The 19,165-nt window shown below is 44.4% G+C and overlaps 1 protein-coding gene across 1 annotated transcript in view; it reads left to right on the top strand.

Annotated features, from left to right (window-relative positions):
- The window catches only part of lyst (lysosomal trafficking regulator), a 419,684-nt gene that overhangs the window by 195,136 nt on the left and 205,383 nt on the right, over positions 1 to 19,165 (top strand). The window contains 1 exon segment of the mRNA XM_068020720.1: positions 16,036 to 16,192. Coding sequence (XP_067876821.1) covers positions 16,036 to 16,192 — 157 coding nt within the window.

The following is a 19,165-nucleotide window of genomic DNA, read 5'->3' as shown; positions in this document are numbered from 1 at the left end:
GCATGAGGGAGGATAGAGAAACTAGAGAGAACTATGATGGAGAGAACCTGGCAAGGTTTGTTGGAGGTCTGAGAGTAGGTTGTTTACCTGTCCAACCCTTTGTGTAAGCTAGAAAAATGCAAAAGGGGGAAAGAAAAGTTAAAAAGAACTGAGGGGTGGGGAAAGCTGGAAATACATATAAACAACAAAATAAACAATCTTAATTGTACATGTATCACAGACTTTTGTTGTTCTTCCTCCTCCCCTCTTTCACATGCTCAAAGCCTATCACATTTCTAACTTTTGCCAGTTTTGATGAAAGGTCACAAACCTGAAACATTAACTCTGTTTCTCCCTCCACCGATGCCGCCAGACTTGTTGAGTATTTCTAGCATTTTCTGTTTTTGGTTCATGTGAAGATGAATTTACTGACGTTGCCCACCCACGTGAGGTCATTAGACTTGTTGTGGCACTGCTGCCAGGAATTGACCTTTCTCGCCACTTGCTTCCAATCCCTTCAGTTGCTGGTCCTTGATGGCCTCTTGGCAGCCCGTGGAACCATGGCAGACTGGTACAAAAGGTGAAGTCACACTGGATCAGAGGTGAGCTGGCAAGATGGATACAGAACTGGCTCGGTCATAGAAGACAGAGGGTAGCAGTGGAAGGGTGCTTTTCTGAATGGAGGGATGTGGCTGGTGGTGTTCCACAGGGATCAGTGCTGGGACCTTTGCTCTTTGTAGTATATATAAATGGTTTGGAGGAAAATGTAGCTGGTCTGATTAGTATATTTGCAGACGACACAAAGATTGGTGGAGTTGCGGATAGTGATGAGGATTGTCAGAGGATACAGCAGGATATAGATCGGTTGGAGACTTGGGCGGAGAAATGGCAGATGGAGTTTAATCCGGACAAATGTGAGGTAATGCATTTTGGAAGGTCTAATGCAGGTGGGAAGTATACAGTAAATGGCAGATCCCTTATGAGTATTGACAGGCAGAGAGATCTGGGCGTACAGGTCCACAGGTCACTGAAAGTGACAACGCAGGTGGATAAGGTAGTCAAGAAGGCATACGGCATGCTTGCCTTCATCGGTCGGGGCATAGAGTAGAAAGATTGGCAAGTCATGCTGCAGCTGTACAGAACTTTAGTTAGGCCACACTTAGAATATTGCGTGCAATTCTGGTCTCACTACCAGAAGGACGTGGAGGCTTTGGAGAGGGCACAGAAGAGGTTTACTAGGATGTTGCCTGGTCTGGAGGGCATTAGCTATGAGGAGAGGTTGGATAAACTCGGATTGTTTTCACTGGAACGACAGAGGTGGAGGGGCGACATGATAGAGGTTTACAAAGTTATGAGCGGCATGGACAGAGTGGATAGTCAGAAGCTTTTTCCCAGGGTGGAAGAGTCAGTTACTCGGGGACATAGGTTTAAGGTGAGAGGGGCAAAGTTTAGAGGGGATGTGTGAGGCAAGTTCTTTACACAGAGGATGGTGAGTGCCTGGAACTTGCTGCTGGGAGAGGTGGTGGAAGCAGGTATGACAGGGACGTTTAAGAGGCATCTTGACAAATACATGAATAGGTTGGGAATAGAGGGATACGGTCCCCGGAAGTGCAGAAGGTGTTATTTTAGGCAGGCATCAAGATCGGCGCAGGCTTGGAGGGCCGAATGGCTTGGTCCTGTGCTGTACTGTTCTTTGTTCTATGAGCCCTCCAAGCTATTGCTTCAGAGTAACTGTAGTTGTGTTTGATCCTACAGCATTATGTCGGTGTTTCAAATTGTGTCTATCAGAATATGCTTCAAAAACGTTATTAGAGTCGGAGTCATTACGGCAGACAAGGAGGCCATTTGGCCCATCGAATCCATGCTCTTTGTAGAGCAGTCCAGTCAGTCCCATTTCCCTGCTTAATCCTCAGCCCTGCAAGTTTATTGCCCTCAAGTGCCCATCCAATTTCCTTTTGAAATCATTGATTGTCTCTACCTCCACCACCCTCGTAGGCAGAGTTCCAGTTCATTACCACTGACTACGTAAAAATGTTCTTGCCCAAAACCTTCAATCTGTGTCACCTAGTCCTTGTACCATCAGCTAGTGGGCATAGCTTTTCTTTGTCTACCTTATCTAAACTTTTCATATTCTTGTACACCCCTATCAAATCTCCCCTCAATCTCCTTTGCTCCAAGGAGAACAACCTCAACTTTTCCAACCTAACCTTCTCGCTAAAATTGCTCATCCTTGGAAGCATTCTGGTAAATCTCCTCTGCACTCTCCCAAGGACCCTCACATCCTTCCTAAAGTGTGGTGACCAGAACTAGATACGATGCTCTAATTGGGGCCCAACCAGAGCTTTATAAAGGTTCAGCATAATTTCCCTGCTTTTGTACTCAGTACTTCTATTTATGAAGCTCATGCTCTCTATGTCCTGCCACCTTTTACGATCTATGCACATGAACCCCCAGGTCCGTCTGACACTATACACTCTTTAGAACTGTGCCATTTAGTCTATATTGCCTCACCCTAGCCCTTCTGCCAAAATGCATCACCTCACACTTTTCTGTATTAAATTCCATCTGTTAGTTGTCTAACAGTTTTAGTTTGCTAGCCTAGCTATGTCCTGTTGCAGTTGATTGGTACCATCCTCCCTGTTTGTCATATCTCCCAAGTTTGGTGGTATTGGCAGATTTTGAAATTTTACTGTGTTCCAATATCCAAGTTATTTATATATATTTAAGCTAATTTTTGCTTTCAATCATGAGGTTGCTGCTATGCAGTACCAGACTTGCTATCCCAAGTTGTGCAAAGCCCCAGATATTGCACTGTTGTACCAGTTAGCTTTTCTTTATCCTTTTGCTCCCTTTGCTAAACCAATTGTCATCAACATCAATATCAACAAGCATAAATGGCATTTATATAGCTCCTTTAAAGTAGAAACATGTCCCAAGGCACTTCACAAGAACATTATCAGACAAAAATTTACAAAGTTTAGGACTAAGTCTCCAGCCTTTAGCAGGTGAATGCATCATTAGACAGGCATTCTGTTACACAATCCAGGCAATCCAGATTTTTGTTTCTTTCATTGATGTTTTTCCCAGGAGCACCATCTGTCAAACCTGAAATTATCACACTAGACAGAGAGAAAATTAAGTAGGGGAGAAACAAACCTATACCATTAGCATACAAGGAAGGGGTTGAGATTTTACACTCAGCACTGGGTGTTTCCAGATAGGTTGTGGTCACACTATGCACTTCAGGACTGACCCATGCAATTTATGGCTTTGACTAAAAACAAACTAAATGCCTCGGTAGTTGAATCAACATGTCTGCACCAAGATCTGCAATAATAGAACGCTGGTGCTCACAATTCTATAAAATGCCTACCAGCCAGACCTGATACCCTGATGCATCAAATTTGCTGTGGGCTTAAAAAAAAACACACCTGGAAGGAACAGTTGCATAGTTATTTTCTGAGTCTATATTAGGATTTTTGAAATCCCTCATTATCACTTCCTATCTCTTTCCACTATTTGGCCTATAGAATGCATCCATCTGTGTAAATAGCTCCTCTATTCCTAAATGCTAACAAAATCAATTCTGTTTTTGAACCATCAGGTTCATTATTCCTTTCCAGTTTTGTACTATAGCAGTATCTTTCATGAATACTGCCTTCCCTAACTCTCTAAATACCTTGTAGCCAGGAAATTGTTCCCAATCCTCCCCTTCTTTGAGCCAGGTCTCCGTTATTGCCACTATATCATAATCCCAGGTGGCTACATGTACCTGAAGCTCACCAATCTTATTTACTACACTCCATATATTTACACACGCAACAATCCAAACCTACCTTACTCTGCTCTGCATTTCTCCCCTGTCTAATGCCTCCTATTTTTTACCTATTTATCCTAATGTCCTTTTAGTCTCTAAGTCCTCTATGCACCTTGTTTCTTATCTCTAATTGCTCATCCTGGTTCCCTTCCCCCTGCCAAATTAGTTTAGTGCTTCCTCACAGCACGAGTTGATCTCCCCGTGAGGATATGGGTATCCCAGCCTTATTGAGGTACAACCTGTCCACCTTGAACAGGTCCCTCCTGTCCCAGAACTTGTTGCAATGTCCCAGAAATCTGAATTGCAACATGTCTCCAGCCACCTATTAACCTGTCTTATCTTATTGTTCCTATACTTACCAGCACCTGCTACTAGAAGTAATCCAGAGATTACCACCTTTGAGGTTCGGCTCTAACTTTTTCCCTAGCTACTGAGACTGTCTGTAGGGCTTCAACCTTATTCCTTCCTATGTCGTTGGTTCCAATTGAGTGGGAGTAGGAGGTCATGTGTGTAAGTCCCAATCCAGAATGTCGTGATGGTATTTTATGTATCCCCATAGCACATGGTTTCCTCAGGTTTTTTTTCAGTCATTCATGGGATGTGGGCGTCATTGGCTAGGCCAACATTTATTGCCCATCCCTGATTGCCCACGACAAGGTGGTGGTGAGCTGCCTTCTTGAACCGCTGCTGTCCATGTGGGTTAGGTACACCCACAATGCTGTTAGGAGTTCCAGGATTTTGACCCAGCGCCAGTGAGGGAAAAGCAATATAGTTCCAAGTCAGGATAGTGTGTGACTTGGACGGGAACTTGCAGGTGGTGGTTCCCATGCATTTGCTGCCCTTGTCCTTCTAGGTGGTAGATGTCATGGGTTTGGAAGGTGCTGTCAAAGGAGCCTTGGTGCGTTGCTGCAGTGCATCTTGTAGATGGTGCACACTGCTGCCACGGTGCGTCAGTGGTGGAGGGAGTGAATGTTTGTGGATGGGATGCCAATCAAGTGGGCTGCTTTGTCCTGGATGGTGTCGAGCTTCTTGAGTGTTGTTGGAGCTGCACCCATCCAGGCAGTGGAGAGTATTCCATCACACTCCTGACTTGTTCCTTGTAGTTGGTGGACAGGCTTTTGGGAACCAGGAGGGGAGTTACTTGCAGCAGGATTCATAGCTTCTGACCAGTTCTTGTAGACACGGTATTTATATGGCTACTCCAGTTCAGTTTCTGGTCAATGGTAACACCCAGGATGTTGATAGTGGGGGAGTTCAGCGATTGTGATGCCATTAAATGTCGAGGGGAGTTGGTTAGATTCTCTTTTGTTGGAGATGGTTATTGCCTGGCACTTGTGTGGCACGAATAATACTTGCCACTTATCAGCTCAAGCCTGGATATTGTCCAGGGCTTGCTGCATTTCTGCACGACTGCTTCAGTATCTGAAGGGTCGTGAATGGTGCTGAACATTTGTGCTTTCATCAGCGAACATTCCCACTTCTGACCTTATGATTGAAGGAAGGTCATTGATGAAGCAACTGAAGATGGTTGGGCCTAGGACACTACTCTTTGGAGCTCCCGCAGTGATGTCCTGGAGCTGAGATGATTGACCTCCAACAACCACAACCATCTTCCTTTGCGCTAGGTATGACTCCAACCAGCGGAGACTTTTCCCCCTGATTCCCATTGACTTCAATTTTGCTAGGGCCCCTTGATGCCATACTCGGTCAAATGCTGCCTTGATGTCAAGGGCAGTCACTCTCACCTCACCTCTGGAGTTCAGCTCTTTGTCCACCTTTGAACCAAGGCTGTAATGAGGTCAGGAGCTGAGTGGCCCTGGCGGAACCCAGACTGAGCATCACTGAGCAGGTTATTTTGAAGCAAGCACCGCTTGGTAGCACTGTCGGCAACACCTTCTTTTACTTTACTGATGATTGAGAGTCGACTGATGGGGCGGTAATTGGTTGGGTTGGACTTGTCCTGCTTTTTGTGTGCAGGACACACTTGGGAAATTTTCCACATTACTGGGTAGATGCCAGTGTTGTAGCTGTACTGGAACAGCTTGGCTAGGGGCGCAGCAAGTTCTGGAGCACAGGTTTTCAGTACTATTGCTGGAATATTGTCAGGGCCCATAGCGTTTGCAGCATCCAGTGCTTTCAGTCGTTTCTTTATGTTATGTGAATCGAATTGGCTGAAGAATTGCATGTTGGGCACTTCAGGAGGCCGAGATGGGTCATCAGCTCAGCACTTTTGGCTGAAGATTGTTGCAAATGCTTCTGCCTTATCTTTCGCACTGATGTACTGGGCTCCCCCATCATTGAGGATGGGGTATTTGTGGACCCACCTCCTCCAGTTAGTTGTTTAATTGTCCACCGTCATTCATGACTGGAAGTGGCAGGACTGCTGAGATTAGATCTGATCTGTTGGTTATGGGATCGCTTAGCTCTGCCAATCGCATGCTGCTTATGCAGTTTGGCATGCAAGTAGTTTTGGGTTGTAGCTTCACCAGGTTGACACCTCATTTTGAGGTATGCCTGGTGCTGCTCCTGGCATGCCGTCCTGCACTCTTCATTGAACCCAAAGTTGGTCTCCTGGCTTGATGGTAACAATAGAGTGGGGGATATCCTGGGCCATGAGGTTACAGATTGTGGCTGAGTACAATTCTGCTGCTGCTAATGGCCCACAGCGCCTCATGGATGCCCAGTTTTGCATTGCTAGATCTGTTCAAAATCTATCCCATTTAGCACGGTGGTAGTGCCACACAACATGATGGACAGTATCCTCAATGTGAAGGGGGGACTTCGCCTCCACAAGGACTGTGCGATGGTCAGTCCTACCAATACTGCCACGGAGAGATGCAAGGTTGAACAAGGCTCGGGTATATTTATATAGTGTGTTGATATTATGAAAACTAGGATGACCTTGCTGGAATATAATCTGTTTTTCCAGTGCAATCTCCTAATTATCCCTCCTTGTAAGGAAAGTAAACAATTAAATTGGTTTTCTTTAACGCCACCAATTCAGTTTTGTACTGAATTGGCTCTAAATTTTACTGAGTCCTCAAAACATTGCCAAATAATACTACACGTCTCGATTCAAAACTATATAGTCCCGATTCATCAACTGCCCACTTTGGTTTCCACTGTTTGCTACAGCCATATACATCACCAATTTCACATTGTGCAGTAGAGCATGGCTACCTGACCTGGACCCGACGACATGTGTCGGGTTTGGGTCAGGTTGGGTCGCGCTTCTGGGTCCGGCATTTGGGCTCGGGTTGGGTCGGGCTGGGTCGGACACGGTGACGACCAGGACGTCAAGGCGGGAAACACTCCGCACTAGTCTGCAATGAATGATTCCATCCAAAGTCGAGCACAACCTCTTTAATATAATCAAATTTATTCCAGCGGTTGGGTTGAGTGCGGGAAAAAATGAAAAGACTTGGGCTCGGGTTGGATGTGGTTCTGTCAGGCTCGGGTCGGGTTTCATTTGCAGACCTGAGCAGGCCTTTATTGTGCAGTTTGTTGCTCTGCAAACCTCATAAGGGTATAAGAAGCTGTATAAATGCTCAGCGAGGTAAAGTGCCATTTGGATCAGTGGATATGATTTGAGTTTTGTCTGCAGTGTGAACTGTTGTTTGTGTTCCTTAGCAATTAAATGCAGTCTGTGCGTTGTTTAGCTTATGAATAAATTTCAGTGTCACATGCACTGGGTTATATTGTTCTGCAGTTGTATTTCAGATTTGATTTTCCAAGTCTACTTTTATACTGGCAGTTTAAATTGTCAGCCTTGGCTCCGTTATAGGACAAAGAGGGTAATATATGCTTCGAGGTGCAGAGCAAAGCTAGATTACTTAATGAGTACTTTTATTGGTGTTTACGAAGGAACAGGAATTTGACAAAATATCGAAAGAAGTGGAGAGAGTTGCAGCAATGGATAAGGTAAAAATTGAGTGGGAGAAGGTCCTGAAAAGGCTGGCTGTACTTAGGGTAGAATAAGTCACCTGGTCTGGCTGGCTTGAATCCCAGGTTGCAAAAGGAAGTAGGGGGTGGAGATAGCGGAAGGACTTGCCATAATCTTTCAATTTTCGCTAGATAGTGAGGAGGTCCTGATGGTTGAAGAGTGGCAAATGTGACACCCTTATTCAGGAAAGGATGTCAGGACAGTCCTAGCAACTGTAGGCCATATGCAGCAAGACCTGGACAACATTCAGGCTTGGGCTGATAAGTGGCAAGTAACATTCACGTCACACAAGTGCCAGGCAATGACTATCTCCGATAAGAATCTAACCATCTCCCCTTGACATTCAATGGTATTACTGCACCTGGATCCCCCACTATCATAGTTTATAGATGTAGTAACCCCGCAGTTTAAGATAATGCAGGAAAACAGAGAATGGGTGACCGCCAGGCAGTCAAAAAGAAACAGGCAGGTCGTGCAGAAGACCCCTGAGTGCATCTCACTCTCCAACAGGTATTCAGTTCTGAATACTGATGAGAGCGATAGTTCACCTGGGAGTGCAACCAGAGCCAAGTCCATAGCACCATAGCTGGCTCAACTGCACATAGGGGCAAAGACTGGACGAGCCATAGCGATAGGTGATTCAATAGTCGGGAACAGAAAAGCATTTCTGTAGCCGCAGATATGAATCCAGGATGGTGTGTTGCTTCCCTGATGCCAGGGTCAAGGATGTCACTGAGTGGCTGCAGAGCATCCTGAAGGGGGAAAGTGAACAGCCAGCAGTTGTGGTCCACATCAGAAGCAACGACATAGGTAGAAAGAGGGGCATGGTCCTGCAGTCAGAATTTAGGGAGCTGGGTAGAAAATTAGCAAGCAGGCCCTCAAAAGGAGTCATCTCTGGATTACCCCAGTGCATCGTGCAAGGGAGTATAGAAATAGAAGGATGAGACAAATGAATGCGTGGCTGGAAAGATGGTGCAGGAGGGAAGGCTTTAGATTCCTGGGACATTGGGACCTGCACGGACCGGACGGGTTGCACCTGAACAGAGGCGCGACTGAGTTTCTTGCGGGACATTTTGCTAGTACTGTTGGGGAGGGTTTAAACTAGTTTGGCAGCAGGGTTGGGACCTGAGGATAGACTCAGTTGGGACAAAATCAGAAATGAAAATGGAAGGCAGAAAATTAATGGATGAGCCTGGAAGACAGAGGAAACAAAGGTGAGAAAATAACAGTGTTTGGCAGTGCTCAAGGGTATCTATTTCAATGCAAGGTGTATAGCAAATAAATCAGATGAGCTGAAGGCACAGATAGAAACTATCTATTATAGCTATTACAGAAACATAGAACATAGAACATAGAAAAATACAGCACAGAACAGGCCCTTCGGCCCACGATGTTGTGCCGATCCTTTGTCCTCTGTCAAGGACAATTTAATCTATACCCCACTTAAACATCGCTTAAGGAGGGACAGGAATGGCAGCTCAACGTTCCTGGTCACAGCGTTTTCAGACACGATGGGGAAGGGGATAAGAAAGTAGGTGGAGTGACAATTTTGGTCAAAGAAACTATTACAGCTGTGAGGTGAGGCCATACGGATTGAGCTAAGGAACAAAAAAGGGGCAGTCACATTTCCGGGAGTGTACTCTAGACCCCCAAATAGTCAGAGGGAGCTAGAAGAGCAGCTATGTAGGCAAATCTCTGAGAAGTGCACGAACAATAGGGAAGTAATAGAGGATTTTAACTACCCCAATATTAACTGGGATAGTTTTAATGTGAAAGGAATTGAGGGAGCAGAATTCTTGTGGTGCATTCAGGAGAACATTTTTGCCCAGTATGTAGCAAGTCCAACAAGAGAGTGTGCAGTTTTAGACTTAGTTTTAGGAAATGAAGCTGGGCAGGTGGAAAGAGTGGCAGTGGGAGAGCATTTTGGTGGTAGTGATCATAATTCAGTCAGATTTAACATAATTATGGAAAAGGGCAGAGATAGAACAGGAGTTAGAGTTCTCAATTGGGGCAAGGCCAATTTTACTAAACTGAGGAGTGATTTAGCGAAAGTGGACTGGAAACAGCTACTTGTAGGTAAATCAGTGTCAGAGCAGTGGGAGGCATTCAAAGGAGAGATTCAAGGCGTTCAGAGTTAACACGTTCCCACAAAGAAAAAGGGTGAGATGGCCAAATGTAGAGCCCCATGGCTGTCGAGGAGCTTACAGGATAAGATGAGGCAGAAAAGGAAAGCTCATGTCCGACACCGAGTACTCAATTACAGAAAGCCGAGGGGAGTATAGAAAATTAAGTGGAGGGGTAAAATCAAAAAGAAAATTAGGAAAGCAAAGAGAGGGCATGAAAGAATATTGGCAAGCAGAAGGTGAATGCAAAGATGTTTTATCAAGAAGATAATTAAGGAGAGAGTAGGGCGCATAAAAGAGCAAAAAGGTAACCTATGTGTAGAGGCGGAAGATGTTGGTCTTGTTCTTAATGAATACTTTGCTTCTGTCTTCACAAACGAGGGGGACGATGCAGATATTGTAGTTAAGGAAGAGGGGTGTGAAGTATTGGATGTGATAAACATAGGGAGAGAGGAAGTATTAACCCGGGCGGCGCAGTGGTTAGCACCGCAGCCTCGCAGCTCCAGCGACCCGGGTTCAATTCTGGGTGCTGCCTGTGTGGAGTTTACAAGTTCTCCCTGTGTCTGCGTGGGTTTCCTCCGGGTGCTCCGGTTTCCTCCCACATGCCAAAGACTTGCAGGTTGATAGGTAAATTGGCCATTATAAATTGTCCCTAGTATAGGTAGGTGGTAGGTAAATATAGGAATAGGTCGGGATGTGGTAGGTATATGGAATTAGTGTAGGATTAGTATAAATGTGTGGTTGGTGGTCGCCACAGACTCGGTGGGCTGAAGGGCCTGTTTCAGTGCTGTATCTCTAAACTAAAACTAAACTAAACTAATGGGATTAGCATCCTTGAAAGTTGATAAATTACCAGGGCCAGATGAAATGTACCCCAGGCTGTTAAAAGAAGCAAGAGAGGAAATAGCAGAAGGTGTGACCATCATTTTCCAGTCCTCACTGGATACAGGTGTGGTGCCGGAGGATTGGAGAACTGCTAACGTTGTACCTCTGTTTAAAAAGGGAGCAAGGGATAGACCTAATACTTACAGGCCAGTCAGTCTAACCTCAGTAGTAGGCAAATTATTGGAATCTATTCTGAGAGAAAGGATAAACTGTTACTTAAAAAGGCACAGGTTAATCAAGGATAGTCAGCATGGATTTGGGAAGATATGGTAAATCAAGGAGTAGAGACAAGGCAAGTATTAATATGGGAAATGATAAACAGATTGTGACTAGAAGGGACAGAGCGTACAAATGTAAGAGTAAGTCAGCAGAAAAGGTCAAAACGCACGTAGCATTCGAAACAGAACAGATGAACTGAACGCAAATAGAAATAACTAAGTACGATCTGATAGCCATTACAGAGACATGGCTGCAGGATGACATAGATTGGGACCTGAATATTGAAGGGAATTTGGCATTTAGGAAGGACAGGAAGCGAGGAAAAGGTGGAGGGGTAGCTCTGTTAATTAATGATGGTATTAGAGCAATAGAGAGGGATGACCTAAGTTCAGGAGACCAGGATGTAGAAGCAGTTTGGGTAGAGATGAGAAATCACAAAGGCAAGAAATCACTTGTGGGGTTGATGTACAGGCCACCTAACATTAACCACACTGTAGGACAGGGTATAAAGGAAGAAATAATGGCAGCTGGTCAGAAAGGTACAGTGATAATTATGGGGGATTTTAGCCTATATTGAGACTGGACAAATCAGATGGGCAGAAGTAGCCTAGAAGAGGAGTACATAGAATGTTTTCGGGATAATTTCTTGGAACAATACGTTCCGGAGCCGACCAGAGAGTAGGCTATACTAGACCTGTTGTTGTGCATTGAGATAGGATTAATTAATGACCTCATAGTTAAGGCGCCCCTAGGTAGCAGCGATCATGATATGATTGAATTCTACATTCAGTTTAAGGGAGAGAAGAGTGGGTCCAAGACCATTTTAAACTTAAATAAGGGTATGAAAACAGAGCTAACTAAAGTGAACTGGCAAATCAAGTTAAGGGATTGGTCAACAGAGATGTAGTGGCAGACATTTAAAGGAATATTTCAGAATACACAGAATAGATACATTTCAATAAGAAAGAAAAATTCCAAGGGTGGGACCCGCCATCCATGGTTAACTAAAACAGTTAAAGATAGTATCAAACTTAAAGAAAAAGCTTATAATTGCGCAAAGATGGGAGGCAGGTCAGAAGATTGATCAGAATGTAAAAAACGGCAAAGAATGACTACAAGATTGATAAGGAAGGTAAAATTAGAGTACGAGAGAAAGCCAGCTAGAAATACAAAGACTGAGTTTCTATAGATAATTTAAAAAGAAAAGAGTTAACAAAGTGAGCGTTGGTCCAAAAAAAAATGAGTCTGGACAATTAATAATGGAGATGGCAGATGAATTGAACCGATAGTTTGCATCGGTCTTCACTATTGAGGATACAAGTAACATCTCAGTATTAGCTGTAAGTCAGGAAATTGAAGGGAGGGAGGAACTCGAAAATTACAATCACCAGGGAAGTGGTACTGAACAAATTGTTGGAGCTGCGGGATGACAAGTCTCCGGATCCTGACGGACTTCATCCTGGGGTGTTAAAAGAAATGGCCAGTGAGATAGTTGATGCGTTAGCTTTAATTTTCCAAAATTCCCTAGATTCGGGGAAGGTTCCGTTAGATTGGAAAATAACGAATGTAACTCCTTTATTCAAAAAGGGAGGGAGACAGAAGGCAGGAAACTGCAGGCCAGTTAGTTTAACATCTGTCAGAGAGAAAATGTTAGAAGCTATTATTAAAGACAGAATAGCAGGGTATTTAGAAAAATTCAAGGTAATCAGGCAGAGTCAACATGGTTTTGTGAAAGGGAAATCATGTTTAACCAATTTACTGGAGTTCTTTGAGGGAGTTACATATGCTGTGGATAAAGGGGAACCAGTTGATGTACTTAGATTTTCAGAAGGCATTTGATAAGGTGCCACATCAAAGGTTATTGTAGAAAATAAAAGCTCATGGTGTAGGCGGTAACATATTGCATGGATAGAAGATTGGCTAGCTAACAGGAAACAGAGAGTAATCATAAATGGGTCATTTTCTGATTGGCAAAATGTAACGCATGGTGTGCCACAGGGATCAGTGCTGGGGCCTCAACTTTCTACAATTTATTTTAATGACTTGGATGAAGGCACTGAAGGTATGTTTACTAAATTTGCTGATGACACAAAAATAGGTAGGAAAGTAACTTGTTAAGGGGACATAAGGGGGCTACAAAGGGATATAGATAGGTTAAGTGAGTGGGCAAAGACCTGGCAAATGGAGTATAATGTGGAAAAGTGTGAAATTGTCCACTTTGGCAGGAAGAATAAAAAAGAAGCATATTATCTAAATGATAGCTTTGCAGAGCTCTGAGATGCAAAGGGATCTGGCTGTCCTAGTGCATGAATCGCAAAAGGTTAGTATGCAGTTACAGCGAGGGGAATTGAATACAAAAGTAGGGAGGTTATGCTTCAGCTATACGGGGCATTGGTAAGACCACATCTGGAGTACTATGTACAGTAAGTGGTCTCTTTGTTTAAAGAAGGATGTATTTGCGTTGGAGGCAGTATAGAGAAGGTTTACTAGACTAATACCTGGAATGGGCTGGCTGTCTATGAGGAAGGATTGGACAGGCTAGGCTTGTGTCTGCTGGAATTTAGAAGAGTAAGAGGTGACTTGATTGAAAGAAATAAGATCCTGAGGGGTCTTTACAGGGTGCATGTGGAAAGGATGTCTCCCCTTGTGGGAGAATCTAGAACTAGGGGGTCACTGTTTAAAAATATGGGTCACCCATTTAAGACAGAGATGAGAAATTTTTTTCTCTGAGGGTCATGTGTCTTTGGAATGCTGTTCCTCAAAAGGCGGTGGAAGCAGAGTCTTTGAATATTTTTAATGCAGAGGCAGGTAGATTCTTGATAAGCAAGGGGGTGGAAGGTTATCGGGGGTAGGTGGAAATGTGGAGTAATCAGATCAGCCATGAACTTATTGAATGGCAGAGCAGGCTCAAAGGGCCGAGTGGCCTACTCCTGCTCCTAATTCATATGTTCGAATGAACAGAAACTGAACTGGACCAGCCACACACATACTGTGGCTACAAAATTCTGCAGCGAGTAACCCACCTCCTGACTCCCCAAAGCCTGTCCACTGTCTACAAGGCACAAGTCAGGAGTGTGATGGAATACTCTCCACTTGCCTGGATGAGTGCGGCACCAACACTCGAGAAGCTCGACACCATCCAGGACAAAGCAGTCCACTTGATTGGCAACCCATCCACCACCTTCAACATTCACTCCCTCCAGCACTAGCACATTGTGGCAGCAGTGTGTAGCATCTACGAGATGCACTGCAGCAACTCACCAAGGCTCCTTCGACAGCACCTTCCAAACCCGCGACCTCTACCACCTAGAAGTATATGCATGGGAACATCACCACCTGCAAGTTCCCCTCTAAGCCACACACCATCCTGACTTGGAACCATATCACCGTTCCTTCGCTGTTACTGGGTCAAGATCCTGGAACTCCCTTCCTAACAGCACTATTGGTGTATTTACACCCCAAGGACTGCAGCAGTTCAAGAAAGCAGCTCATCAGCACCTTCTCGAGGGCAATTAGGGATGGGCAATAAATGCTGGCCTAGCCAGTGACACTCACACCCCTGCACAAATTTTTAAAAATGATGGAATTTAATAGAGAAGTGTGAGGTGCTGCATTTTGGCAGCAGGGATAGGGAGAGGCAATATAGACTTAGTGGCACAGTTCTAAAGAGTGTGCAGGAACAGAGGGACCTGTGGGTGCATGTGCATTGATCTTTGAAGGTGGCAGGACAGGTCGAGAAAGTGGTTAACAAAGCATATGGGATTTGGCTTCATAAATAGAAGCATTGAGTACAAAAGCAGGGAAGTTTTGCTGAACTTTTATAAAGCTCTGGTTAGTTCCCCACTAGAGTAATGCCTCCAGTTCTGGTCACCACACTTCTGGAAGGATGTGACGGTCCTGGAGAGGATGCAAATGATATTAACCAGAACGGTTCCAGGGATAGGGGATTTTAATTAGAAGGTTAGTTTGAAAAAGCTGGGGTTGTTCTTCCTGGAGCAAAGGAGATTGAGGGGAGATTTGATGGAGGTGCATGAGATTATGACAGACATAGATAAGTTAGACAAGGGAAAAGTGTTTCCATTAACTGATGGTACAAGGACTAGGGGACACAGATTGAAGGTTTTAGGGCACGCGATGCAGGGGGAATATGAGGAGGAACCTTTTACGCAGCGGGTGAGAATGACCTGGAACTCGCTGCCAGCGAGGGTAGTGGAAGCGGAAAAAATAAATGATTTCAAAAGGAAATTGAATGGGAATTTGAAGGAAATTAACTTGTCGGCTACGTGGATAGAGCAGGGGAGTGGAATTGTCTGGATTGCTCCGTGGAGAGCTGGCATGGACTCGATGGGACGAAAGGCCTCTTTCTGTGCTGTATATAACTCTGACTTGTGGCTCTGAGTCAGAAGATCAAGGCTTCAAGGCCCCCTATGGAGACTTGAGCGCATAATGTAAGCTGACAGTTCAGTGCATTACTCAGAGTGCTGCACTTTTGGAGGGTGCTGTCTTTTGTATGGGACATTTAAACTGAAGTCTTGTCTGCTATCTCAGATTGACATAAAATATCCCATGGCACTTTTCGAAGAAGAACAGGGAAGTTCTCTCAGTATCCTGACCAATATTTATCCCTCCACCAACATCACGAAAAACAGATTATCTGGTCAAGTATCGCGTTGCTGTTTGTGGGACCTTGCTGTGTGCACATTGGCTGTAGCGTTTCCCTAAATTATAGCAGTGATGTCCTTATTCCTCTGAACTCCTCTACTCCTCTCTTGGCTTCAGAGTATGACTCTAAGATTTTTTTCGGCTTCCTGATTCTTCTCCATTTACACTGCACCCAATCTCCCAGTGCATATTTATTTGTGTTATTTCGTCCTGCTGATGCAGTGAGAATTGGTGAATTCTGTTCAGAAGCTGGGATATCATATCTTTTCCAGGTTATCCAGTAAAAAGTTGATTTGATTTTCTAATTGAAATGGCATGTTCTAATTTTAAAATGCAATGGTTATCTAAAGGTTATGAATGCATGAAGACTTGCTATTGTTTCTTTAAAACTTTCAATTATTCTACAGCATCAGAAAATGAATGGTGAGGTAGCTCTACAGATGGGTGAGCTTTCAGCAGAGACAGAAGAACCACAATATTGTAACATCAGGCTTTTTGCAGAAGAGGAAGGATATGAGGCTGATAGTGAAAGTAACCCAGAAGATATTGTTGCCAAGGAGGAAGGTAAATTTATTGCCAGTTTCCACACATTTCACTTCCTGCCCTGCCAACCTTGGTCAGCTCTGCTCAAGTAGAGAGTCACAGTGTAAATCAGTAATTTTAATGTTTGACATTGTATGTTGAAGTACTTTGGATCCTGCTACGCACCATGATTGGATTGTAAAATCGTGCAATCATACACAAGTTGCTTAAATAGGCAATTAGTTAAGAAGCTGCAAAGCTTCAGTCAGCTGGTTAAGTCTAGTTTTTTTTAGTTGTTATAATGTAAATCAAGTGATTAAAATCTTACCATTATTTATCAAATTTAATGTGTATTTTTCATGCATTGTTCAATTCTGGAGAATTATATGGGCCAGATTGCTTATAATTTAGCCAGCCTGATTAATTAGTATAGGCAACAAAATGGATACTTGAGTGGTTGAGAACTATGGAAGGGTCAGATGACATAAATCAGCAGAAAAGATTACAATAAAAATCTTAATCTGCCTTGTACATGCTGCACATTGCACTTTGTTTTATAATACATGCTTTTCAAAGCAAACTTGATATCTGCTTGTGTTACAGTCACGTGGTGAGGGGTTTAGTTGGTTCCCACTGTTCAACTCCCACCTGACTGCAGCAAGTGTTTTTTATTATTAGGGTTTAACCCTTTTGTGTTTTGTTTGTCAAATAAACAGACAGCAAGAGGTTTTCCTCTGGTTTAAAACAGAAAATCAATTATTTATTGATCAATGCACCTTTACCTGAAATTGTTGCAACCGCATCCACTCACGCATTCGCTCGCGTGCACACACACAAGAGACATCGAGAGAAAATGGGATAAGCGAGAGTGAATGGAGGGTAGGTGTGGGGGATCGTCACGGTAAACCTGTTGAATTCTCTCGGACGTCAAGTTCTCATTGTTTGTGGGCCCAAGGTGTTTGTAGGTTTCTCTCTTGGTTGAAAGTTCAGTTGAAGACACTGGATCATTTCTAATTCACTGCTGTGTAAATATAGATGTAGAATTGTACAGCAGGCCATGTCCCTTCTGGCTGGTTGGATATTCTCAGCTTGTTGGATGCTTTCTAAGGATCTCTCTCTTGCTCGCACTCTCGCCTTCACTCCCCCCACCGCCAACCGGAGAGAGTCGGGAATGGCAGACCTGGAAGCAGCCTGCTATCGGGAGCGGATAAAAGAGAGAGCCAGACTCGGGGCCTTCCCCGTACCTGGAAAGAGTCGGGATTGGTGGCGGAGGACCTGCGAGAAACCTACTACCCCTACAGGCTTAAAGACAGGATTCTTGGTAGTGTGGAGGAACAGAAGGATCTTGGGGTCCATGTCCATAGATCGCTCAAAGTTGCAACCAAGTTGATAGGGTTGTTAAGAAGGCTTTCATTAACAGGGGGATTGAGTTTAAGAGCCGCGAGGTTATGCTGCAGCTCTATAAGGCTCTGGTTCGACCACACTTGGAATATTGTACAGGAAGGATGTGGAAGCTTTAGAGAGGGTGCAGAGGAGATTTACCAGGATGCTGCTTGGACTGGAGGGCATGTCTTACGAAGGGAGCTAGGGCTTTTCTCATTGGAGCGAAGAAGGATGAGAGGTGACTTGATAGAGGGGTACAAGATGATGAGAAGCATAGATAGAGTGGATAGTCAGAGACTTTTTCCCAGGGTGGAAAGGTCTATCACCAGGGGGCATAATTTTAAGGTGATTGGAGGAAGGTTTCAGGGCGATGTCAGAGGTAGGTTATTTACACAGAGAGTGGTGGGTGCGTGGAATGCGCTGCCAGCGGTGGTAGTAGAAGCAGATACATTAGGGGCATTTAAGCGACTCTTGGATAGGTACATGGATGACAGTAGAATGAAGGGTATGTAGGCAGTTTGACCTTAGGGTAGGTTAAAGGGTCGGCACAACATCGTGGGCCGAAGGGCCTGTACTGTGCTGTACTGTTCTGTGTTCTATGTTCCTACGTGCTGGAGTTTGAAAATAGAAAAAAAACTCCTGATATCACCGGAAAGCAGGGAGTTGATTGGTGAGTATTGCTGCTTTGGGAGTTTGGTGAGTGAGGGAATCTTAAGGGTCAACCTCTTTCTAAAAATCTATTCTTCTCTGCATTTAGCATTTTAACTGAAATTTACTGTTTAAGGTTTAAGTTCCTTTCAGCCTTAGGCAGGGATAAACAAGCTCTGTACTGGACAGCATCTCTAATTAGTTAATTAGGTAGCTGGTTTAATCTGGTTTCTGTAGCTGCAGGTACAGGGGAAGAAGCTGATTGGTGAGTAACTGGTAAGTATTCTACTTATAATAAATAATTTATAAAGTTAAGGTAAGGCAGGTTAGCTGGACCAAGTGGAATGTGTATCCTGTGGCATGTGGGAAGTCATGGATGCAGCATGTGTCCTAGACAGACACATCTGCAGGAAGTATCACCAGCTGCAGAAGCTTGAGCTCCGGGTATCGGAACTCGAGCGGCAGCTCAGTCACTATGGTGCATCCGAGAGGCAGAGAACTACGTATATAGCGTGTTTAGGGAGGTGGCCACACAGCAGCTTAGGAGCATGCAGACAAAGAGGAATGGGTGACTGCCAGGAAGTCTTAAGAGAACCAGGAAGGTAGTGTAGGAGTCCCTTTAGACGATTTTGCTCGCTAACCAGTTTTCCATTTTGGATACTGGTGAGGGTGATGGTTCCTCAGAGGAGTGCAGCCAGAGCTAAGTCCGTGGCACCATGAATGGCTCAGCTGCACAGGAGGGGACGAAAAAGAGTGGAAGAGCAATAGTGATGGACACTCGTTAATTAGGGGAACGGACAGGCTTTTCTGCAACCATAGATGTTACTCCAGAATGTATGTTGCCTCCCTGGTGCCACGATCAAGGATGTCACAGAACGGCTGTAGGACACTCGTCTGGGGGAGTGTGAACAGCCAGAGGTCATGGTCCACATTGGTACCAACGGCATAGGTAGGAGGAGGAATTAGGTCCTGAAAGCAGATTTT

The sequence above is a fragment of the Heterodontus francisci genome, chromosome 3 (genome assembly GCF_036365525.1).
Source record: "Heterodontus francisci isolate sHetFra1 chromosome 3, sHetFra1.hap1, whole genome shotgun sequence".
NCBI classification, from domain to species: domain Eukaryota; kingdom Metazoa; phylum Chordata; class Chondrichthyes; order Heterodontiformes; family Heterodontidae; genus Heterodontus; species Heterodontus francisci.
Note: the sequence above shows the minus strand (reverse complement) of the source record. Positions and strands in the feature narration are given on the sequence as shown.